Raw genomic sequence first — 9,892 nt, 5'->3', positions numbered from 1 at the left:
ATGGCCAATGGGCAAGGATGATGGGAGCTGGAGTCCGTCAATATGGGGAGGGCCTTGTGTTGGCTTCTGCTGCCCTATGGCATTGTCAAAGGTGCTTCCCAGCCAAAGGAAAACACACAACAGTTATTTGTCGAAGATAACACAGTTGCTTCTACTGCTCTGCACCCCAATCTAGTGTAGAGGCTGCACACATGCAACCGGAGACTGCGCCTGCGTGGCAACTTCCTCTGCCCATCCCTTTTCAGTCCCCTGCTGGTTCTGGAAGACAGTGGGGCAGGAGAGGGTGAGGAAGCACCTGGACCTTCACTTGCCTAATCTGCCTCTTCCTCATCTTCTGACCCTCCTGTGCTCCACCCTCCAACTCTAAAGTTTCCCTTGCCTCTAAATCTTGTCTCCTGGCTGGTACAGGTCTTCACAAAGCGCTGACCCACCCCCTCTCCCAAATCAGACTCCGGCCTCACTCCCCCCCACACACTCCAGCACCTTGCCAGTCCCTGACAGGCATGTTGTAGGAATAAAGGTAAAGGGACCCCTGACCATTAGGTCCAGTCGTGACCGATTCTGGGGTTGCGGCGCTCGTCTCGCTTTATTGGCCGAGGGAGTCGGCGTACAGCTTCTGGGTCATGTGGCCAGCATGACTAAGCCGCTTCTGGCAAACCAGAGCAGTGCACGGAAACGCCGTTTACCTTCCTGCTGGAGTGGTACCTATTTATCTACTTGCACTTTGACGTGCTTTCGAACTGCTAGGTTGGCAGGAGCAGGGACCGAGCAGCGGGAGCTCACCCCGTTGCGGGGATTCGAACCGCCGACCTTCTGATCGGCAAGTCCTAGGCTTTGTGGTTTAACCCACAGCGCCACCCGTATCCCGGAATAGTAGGAATAGTAAGTAGTAAATTCAGGAGATCCACTGGCTAGGATGGATTGCTTTTAATCCCTCTAGATTTGACCAGCGCATAAATTGCTGATCTAAAAACCAAGCTTTCCACCTTTTAATACATCACTTTTGTGAATAAGCATGCACAGTAATTGGTTCCTATAAACAATTGAAGCCATATTGACTCAGAGGCTTTTTGCTACGTAGCAGCATTATCGGACACATTATCTAAGATTAAGATGGACTGGAAAGCAGAAAGGGACAACTGCTGCTCATTTTGCGAGTACATGTTTCCCACTAGATTGGCAAACAGCCTTAATCCTGGCCGTGGGTACCCGAAAGTAATCCCCGCATCTTATTTACTTTCAAGAAAATATGGGTAGGATTGGAGCGGCCCCCTCCCCAGCATCCTACGCACGTCTGTTCAGAATTAACGAGGAGGGCTGCACGGGATTGCAATCTGGGCGTCACGTGTGAACACGCTTGACAAGCCCTCCTCGCCTCCTCCGCTCGCCGCCCAATCTCTCTCCGGCTTGGCCACTGATGCGCCAGCTCCTCCGTCGCTGCAGCTTTAAGACACCTCCCTCCTGCTTCCCTTTGTCCCTCCTCTTTCTCTCTGGGATCCGACCTCCATCTCTCATCTCCCTCGCTCTCTGCAGCCGGGCTCCGTGTGATTTCCCTCCTCGGCAGGATCCCTGCACCAGCCACCATGGCCGACATGAAAACGAGCGGCGTCTTTGCCAAAAATGTCCAGAAGAGACTCAGTAGAGCGCAGGAAAAGGTAAGCCGGTGGAAGGACCGGAGGGGATGCAGGTGGCGAGGAAAGAAGGCGACTGCCCGCCTGGGGGACCTTCTGCATCCACGGGGCTGCGGAGATAACTGGAAGGCTGTGGGGGCAACGGGGGGCGGGTGGGGAGAAGGTCCCTGCGGCAGTTTCTGTGGGGGTGCAGAGAAACCTCCTCCGGGGAGGGGAAAGCGCCCCGCGGCGCCCGCTTGGAGCAGAGGCTCAGGACGCGCCTTTGCGCGCAGCTGCTTTGCATCCTGTGCAAAGGGCCTACGAGAGGCAAACCCCCTCCTCCCCCCGGGTCCACGATTAGGTTTCTCGATGGATCTTGGACACAGCGATCTGGCGGAGTGCTGGCATGTGGGCAGTGATGCTGAATTACACACACACACACCTGAGGCCCCCGCCCCGCCGCCGCCTTAAAGGTGCGCTGAAAAAAATATCTCTGGAGCAGCTCCTCGCTGCTGTTCCATATCTGCCTGGGCTGCTAACGGCACGTCCTTCCCCCGGAAGGTCAGGGGAATCCGAGGGCATCGGCTGCAAGGCAAGAAACAAGGGCTTTCTGAAAAGAGAGATGGAGAGAACTGCGCTATTCTGGTGACACGGGGAGAGGCGAGCAGCAGCTCCCAGCGTTTGGCTTTCTGGCTAGTCTCGTGTGCCGTTTGCGGGTTTGGGCCTGTTTGAAATGCGCCCTTTGAGGCACGTCCGCAACTGGCGAGTCGTTTGTTGATCGGGGCTCTCCAGTGCGCGTTTGGCTAATAAATACCCAATAATGTTGGTGGTGGATTTCCTCCCCCCCTTCTCCGCTGGCAAGCTGCCAGTATCAGTGATGTTATGCAATATCCCTTGTCCCCTTTAGTCATTATTCTCTTGAATGAAGTGATCCGAGATGGACTGGTGCAATGGCACAACTTGTTTTCAGCCCAGTCAGTGCTGTTCTGTCGCTAAAGGGTGCACCATGTATTGTTGGCACCCAGGCTGGGACCCCACACAATGGCTGAGGCTGCACTGATCTGCCTGGGACATTACTGGAGAGGGTCCTGAGTTTCCTACTTGGGCCAGTCCTTAGTTTGGCACAGGTGCTTGCATCGTGCATGTGTGCCAAGCTGCTCTGATAGGTGGTGCCGGCTTGAGAAATTTGGGGTCCCTTGGGCAAAGTGCCTTCAGTGGACCCCCAGAAGGAAGGAGATGTGGACTGGGTGCTCCCCCACTCTGCCTCTGAGCTTCTGGTGGGATCCATGCCAAGCACAGATGTCTGTGCCGTAGGAGCAGTCGTGCCTTTGGCACTCTTGAGACCTCGAGCAGATGCCCAACTTGGCCGCTCTCTGGAGACAGACCTGCTGATGATGGCTGGTGCAGAGGACAATATCACCTTGCACATTTTCATAAAGGTGCCGCCTGGGTGAAGCTGGTTTGCAGTTACTGAGAGGGTTTTGTGGTCCTTCCTTTACTCCCTTCCCATCTCTGCGAGAACATTCAGAGCATCAAGCAAGATTTTCTGAGCCCCTGTAAAATTTTTGGTTAGGAGAAGAAAATTCTTAGGGCACATTGATGGGAGCCTCTACAGTGGGTTTGTTTGTACCACCTCCTTGTTGGTGGCCTTGATAAAACCAAAGGGAGAAGAAGTCCCTTGGTAGCCTGCAGTGTAGAAGGAGGATTGCATCTGCAGAGCGGATCTATTCACAGACCGAAAGATTTGGCTGTTCCTCGGCCCCACCTCCATGCTTGCACACTTTCCATACTGTAAGAGGATTGTGTTTCTTTTAATAACCACCCAAGCTCATCGTGAACTAATGTGATCTTCCTTGCCGCGCTCACTTGGAGAGCGGGGCAATCAATTGCTAAGAAGGCTGTCTCTAAATCACCTCTGTGGGTATTGCCAAAGGCCACCTTGCCCGTGTCACTGGACTTTATCAGAGTCTCCTGCCAGCTCTTCGGTGAGCAACAGCTAAGCATTCAGAGACACACCTGCATTTCCAACTGATTGGAGATATTCCTCTGGGCACTGATGGTCTGTATTGTCCTGTTTCCTGATGGTCTAGACATAAGGCTTCTTAATGTTCAAGTAAATGCTGGCAGGGACAAGCAAGAGATGGTTTGACTCAAAATGGAAGGATCTAGGCTTCCATTTTGGATCTAGAAGACCATCTTCTAGCCAAGTGGTGAGCAAACACTTAGTTACATGTAGTTTCATGTGCAGAGTAAGTATCAACCAACCTACCTGCAATATCTTCCTGTGCAAGTCTCAGTAGAACAAATGGGTCTTGGATAAGAGTGCAGAGAAGGAAGATATCACAGTAGGTTTTGTCTTAAACGCCATTTAATAAATGGCACATGTATAGCATGTGTTAGTTTGAATTTGTTGCATTTCCCCTCTAGGAGTGAGCAACACTCACCTAAGTATAGAAGACAAGTGAGACTTGTAACAAAATATTAATGTGTGGTGTACTCTTGTCCTGTGTTCTGGCCAGCCAGTCATGCCCTTTCCCAGGATACTCTATTGAATTCCCTCCCACATTGTCCTCTCCACTCCACAACAGAGCCAACATTCCACGGCCACTGAGCATGCTCAGTTGTGATCAGGCGGCTTTGGTTTTCTCCCTCCTTAGAATTTCCTGGCCTGGCCTACATGTGTAGCAGAGAAAGAGATGGTGGAATGAACTGGGCACTTGAGGTGGTATTTTGGGAAGTCACATTTTGAATGCTCTCTTGTGTTTATTAGCTCCCTGAAAATGGAAAGCCTTCTCGAACAGGGTGGGGAACTTCAAGCCCATGGGCTAAATGTGTCCAAACCTCTCTGTCTAGCCCTCAGGACACTTCTCAGATCATGCAGCCTTTGTCAGCCCTGCTCTGTGCAATCCTAATGTTTTTGCCTGGCTGAAACGCCTCCTTGACTTGTGATAATGCCTCTTGCTTGCCTTAATGGAGGGGGGAGAGGGGGAGGGAGAGAGAGAGAGAGAGAGAGAGAGAGAGAGAGAGAGAGAGAGAGTAGAAACCTCTGACTGTTGCATGGCTGAACTGTAGCCTATAGTACAATGGTAATAGTCAGGGCCGGCGTATCCATGAGGCCGGGTGAGAAGACCACCTCAGGCAGAAGGATCCACAGGAACAGCAGATCTGGCCTCCAAGGAGTACATTGCCTGCTGCTGCTGCTGTTGTGGTGGCAGTGACAGCTGTGGCACTCTCCTTGGAGGCCAGATCTGCCATCTCCTCGGCAACACCACCCCCCTGCTGCCTCTACAGTGGCCTCTTGGCCAATAGGAGGCACTGCTGGTCTCTTCCCACCCTTGTTCCTGATGTCAATCTTCACTCACCCCTTCTTCCTTGGTGGGGTGGGCGGGACACCATTTTGTGGTTCGCCTCAGGTGCTAAAAAAGCTTAGTCCGGCCCTGGTAACAGTTTTCCACCTCTGATACAGAACCTCTCCCTGTCTGCTTATTTCCTGTTTCCTGGGGTTTTGCCTTTTAAACAATGCAGGGCAGGGGTGAGGGATCTTTGCACCCCAGCAGGCCAGCTGTTGTCCCTCACCCCTTGCAGGCCACATTTGACAGAAGGGTGGGTGCCCACTTCAGCCGACCATCTTTGCCCCACGGCAGAGCCCCTTTCAAAGCACTATTTTGTGCAGTGCCTTGAGAGGGGGTGTTGAAGATCTGGCCGTCGGCTGGTGTCAGATATGATGTCAGATATGATGCCAGGTGGCTGTGGCTTAGCTGAAACGGACTTGTGGGCCCAATTAGGCTGGTGAGCTGAAAGTTCCCCACCCCTCCATTGTAGAAGTTGTAATCTCACACCGGCAGTCTGAATTCAGTCTATTCTACTTCCTCATTCTGCTGTATGTGTAGACCTGTGGGCTAGGACAGAGAAATTGGGGAAGGCCCATAGCTCAGTTGGAGAACACCTGCACAAGGTCCCAGCTTCAATCCCCGAAATCTTTGAACAAGGGCTGATGAAGACCTTGGCCTGAGAACCTGCAGAGTCAGATGGACCAATGGTCTGACTTGGAAGAAGTTTGCTTGCTATGTTCCTGAAAGTCTGAATTAAAATTCCCAGGTACCTTGTAGCTTAGAAATTGCAGACCAGGCCTTGGTAATATGGACTTTTCATTTGGCTTTGTGCTTGGCCTGTGCCTAAAATCTAGTGCTGGATCCTAAACAAATGAAAGCTGGAAATTTTGAAATCCTTTCCAAGCCCCATTGACCACTCAGAGAGGTTGAGGTTATTCCCCAGTTGAGCGCTTTGAGTCACCAATAGTGGGTTACACAGGTTACCCCCCCCTCCGGCTATTAGTAAATCTCTTAAGGCAGCCCATCCCATTCTGTATCTAGCATTCCTTGGACTGAAGTGCTGCAAGACTGTGGTTCAGAGTAATCATTGAAAGCCCAATAATCATCTGTGCTTCATCATGCGGATGAATGGGTTGCTTTGCACACAGAAGGTCCCATATTCAGTCCCTGGCATCTCCAAGACTGAAACCCAGAAGAGCTCCGGCCAGTGATGAGCCAAATAGGCAGGTGGCCTGACAGGACCCAGAAACCTCTCAGGCAGACACTCAGGCATTCTTCACCTGTGACATTTTGTGCGTCTTATGTGTTTATATTTTGTTTACAAGATGGCTTTTCCATCAGCAGAAGTCTTCGAAGTAGCACACAGCATGTAAAACAATAAAACCCAAACAACCACAACAATAAAGAAAGGTTTTAAAAAACATCCTAGTCCACAAACCAGCAGAATATTTCAAGAACTACAGTATAGCCATGAATTGAGATCCAGGGTGGGAGAAAATCACTGTGAGATAGCTTTTTCCAATGCTTATTTTTAGGGGGGGATGCAGGGGTACGCATACCCCTAAAAATTTTGTGAATCTAAGTTTGGCCTCATTGAGGGACAGTATTTCAATATGAATAGGAAAATGAGAGCATCCCTAAACATGTTTTAAGAAGAAAAAAAAGCACTGGCTTTTTCTCCACAAGAGAATACAGTGGCACCTCTAGTTGCAGACATGATCCGTTCTGGGGTGCTGTTTGCACCCTGAAAAGTCCGCAACTAGAGCGGCGCTTCTGCACATGTGTGAAGTGCGCAGAACGCTTCAAAACCCAGAAGTATACACTTCTGGGTTTGCCACATTTGCAAGCCGAAAAGACGCAGCATGAACCTAACACAACACAAGGTATGACTCTATGTAATAAAATCATGCACAAAGAGTCCTTTAAGTGTTTCCCTTGTCTGCCATTGTTCTTTGGAACATTTATTAACGTCTTCCTCCTTTGCACCATTAATGCAGTACTTCAACTTATCCTTATGGCTGTTTCACAAGTGTCAAATGCCAAGGGCAATGTTTTGGGGAGGGGGGGCCTTTCATATTTCCACAGACTTGCAAATGATTAATACTGTGTGAATCCAAATAGGCCCTAGGTAGAAGGTACACCCCCTTGGGGTTGTAGCGGGAAAGCTCAGTGAAGATGGCGACCCAGGATGTGGCAGCTGTGAAAAAGGGGGATGCCACGCTATGGAATATCGGGAATTGGATTGAAGCTAAAACAGCCAGTGCCATATTGCCACTATACAAATCTATGGTGTGACTACATGTGGAATACTTTGTGCAGTTCTGTTACTTCACCTCAGAAAGGATATTATAGTGTTGAAGAAGAAAAGGGCAACCAAAATTATCAGAGAGATGGAGCAACTTGCTATGAGGAAAGGTTGGAACATTTGGGGCTTTTTAATACAGAAAAATGGCAAGTAAGGAGACACACGATTAAGATGTATAAAATAACGCATGGTGTTGAGAACACAACCAAAATGATGAATCATTCTTTGAGGACTGGAAACCTTTGTAGAGTAGCTAAAGAACTATTATAGTTATATGAAAACACAAGCAGGATTTGAAATACAAGAAGCAGCAGGAAGACATTAAGCCTAATAACTCAGGACGTACATGTTATGTTAAAATATGCAGCATTAAAGGAAAAACAGAACATCATGGGGTGGGGGGAGTCAATGGATAAATTAAAGTGTGGATGGTAAAGTATTGTGGATGGTATGTATGTAAACTTTTGAAAACTAAATAAAATTTAAAAGAGAAAGTGGACACAAGAGAGACAATTCTTCCTCTTTTCATGATATTAGAATATTTAATGAAGTGGAATATCGAAAGATTTAGGACAGGCAGAAGAAAGTGCATCACATAGTTAAACTATGGAATTCACTCACAGAAGATGCAGTTATGGCTTTAAAAGATATTTGACGAATCAAGCTATCAGTGATGACAGGCCGCGATGGGTATGGTCTACCTCCACTGCTGGAGACAGCGGCCTCTGATGACCAGTTCCTGGGAACTGCAAGCAGCAAGAATGATGTTGTCTTCAAGTCCTGCTTGCAGACTTCCTTCCTGTACACCTCTGGCTGGCCAGGATGAGGACAGGATTCTAGACTAGGTAGGCCTTTGATCTGATCCAGGAGGACTCTTTTTATGCAGGTGCTCTACAAGTGGGGTGCCACCACAGAGAAGGCCATCTCTCGTGCCACCACAGAACACTGCCCCCAACAGTGGGATGCAGAAAAGAGCCGCCTCTGAAGATCTTGGGGCCATCTGTTTGAATTTAAGGCCATATGTTCATTACTTACTTAATGAGGCACTGTAATGAACTGCTGTTCATTATCCACTTAATTTCTCCATTTCCACATCACGTTTATATGTGGACATACATGGATCGAACGACATCTAAATATCAGTTAATTGACTTTGATAGCAGGTATTAAGATATTTGTAGTGCAATTCTGTACATGCCTACTCAATAGTAAGCCTGGTTGTTTTCAGTGGGGCTTAATCCCAGCTAAGTATGTATAGGATTACAGCTTTAACTTCTTGTTTTGTGAGTTTATGTAAGGGGGAGTGCTTTGTGTTTCTCCGTTTTGGTTATTAATTATTATTTGTGGGCCACTTTTCCATAAACTTGTACCTAAAGCAGCTAACAATGCTCAGAAAGTAAAACACAACAACACTCATCAAAACATGGGTTGGAGGTGATGCCAACTGAATTAGTTACCATCACCTCCAACAGCCAGATGACTGGGTCTTGCCTGGGAATGGGTCTTCCTAACCTGCCTGAAATTTTCACTTGGCCCATTTGCTCTCTCTGCTGTCCAGGCACTCATCGCAGCAAAGGGATAACTAGAGCACAAGAGCTATCAAGCTCAGTTGGCATGCTGTTTATTAGATGAGAATCCAATATCCTCATTGGACCACCTGCCACCCTGCCTGCTGCTCTCCTGCAGCAATGAAGAGGGCTCCTGTTCCTTCATCCATCTCCAGACGTGACTCCCCAGAGCACCTTTGGCTGCCACCCTTGACTGCACATCTGCAGTGTGTGCCAAAAGGACCATCTATGGCTGTGCTATTATAGGTGCAGGGTGGTATCTTCACTGAACAGGGCCAGTAGAATGGTCCACATGAGGAGTTTCCCTGCAATATTAGAGAACAATGTGAGAGTCGGTCTATATTTTGTGCATGGTACTGGTGAGTTTTCCTCCCCAGCCTCCAGCTGTGTTGTTGAGTACAACTTGTGAGTTTTGGTATCCTTGATGATTGGCAACTGTGGGAGGGAACTTTGCAGGGTAAAGTATAGGGAAAGGTTCAGGTGGGGTCTGGGAAACTTGCCACAGGGACAGTGGCGCCATCTTCTGAAGAACGTTGAGGGGGCCTGACGCCACGTCCTGATGTTACATGTACAATGTCGCATGATGTCCTGACATTGCTCTGCACCCAGCTCCATGTTTTGCCTCAACAATGGGGGTCCCTGGCCCCCCAAACAAACACTGAGGGGGCCCAAAGTGCCTCAGCCCCCAGAAGCCAGCACCTATGTGCAGGGATGTTAGTCTCCATGCTGGAAGTATTGTGCAGACTAGCTCTCAAGATAAAACAGGGTCTACCTCAAGCTATACAGAGAATCTAGGATGGTTAGATTCCAAAAATGTAAAATACTGTACTGAAATTTAAGGAAGAAGAGGAGGAGTCATATGTGTGTGTGTTTGTGGGGGGTTATTAATGATTGGAAATGTTGCTTTGTTTCAATTTAATGCTGTTGACTGTTCAATGCCCAGTTCATTGCTGGAGCCATGTTTCAGAAATGGCTGGCTCATGGGACAGTAAGTCATTTACTTAATTACAAGTACTGATTTTTTAATAGTAAAATTTTCTCTAAAGATCTCTCATCCTTTTTAAAATATATATATAT

General features: G+C 48.5%; 1 protein-coding gene across 4 annotated transcripts in view; it reads left to right on the top strand.

Moving 5' to 3' along the window:
• The first annotated feature begins 1,350 nt into the window (after positions 1 to 1,350).
• LOC114606997 (amphiphysin) overlaps positions 1,351 to 9,892 on the top strand; it is an 87,556-nt gene continuing 79,014 nt past the window's right edge. Inside the window, exon 1 of one of the 4 annotated variants that reach the window (XM_028749680.2) lies at positions 1,351 to 1,655. In XM_028749680.2, the coding sequence (XP_028605513.2) occupies positions 1,584 to 1,655 (72 nt within the window). In that variant the 5' untranslated portion in view covers positions 1,351 to 1,583. The remainder of the gene's footprint in view (positions 1,656 to 9,892) is intronic. The other 3 variants (XM_028749682.2, XM_028749681.2, XM_028749683.2) reach the window with 3 other exon arrangements.

The sequence above is a fragment of the Podarcis muralis genome, chromosome 12, assembly GCF_964188315.1.
Source record: "Podarcis muralis chromosome 12, rPodMur119.hap1.1, whole genome shotgun sequence".
Taxonomy (NCBI): Eukaryota; Metazoa; Chordata; class Lepidosauria; order Squamata; family Lacertidae; genus Podarcis; species Podarcis muralis.
The sequence above is the reverse complement of the archived record's forward strand: the minus strand, read 5'-3'. Positions and strand labels throughout refer to the sequence as shown.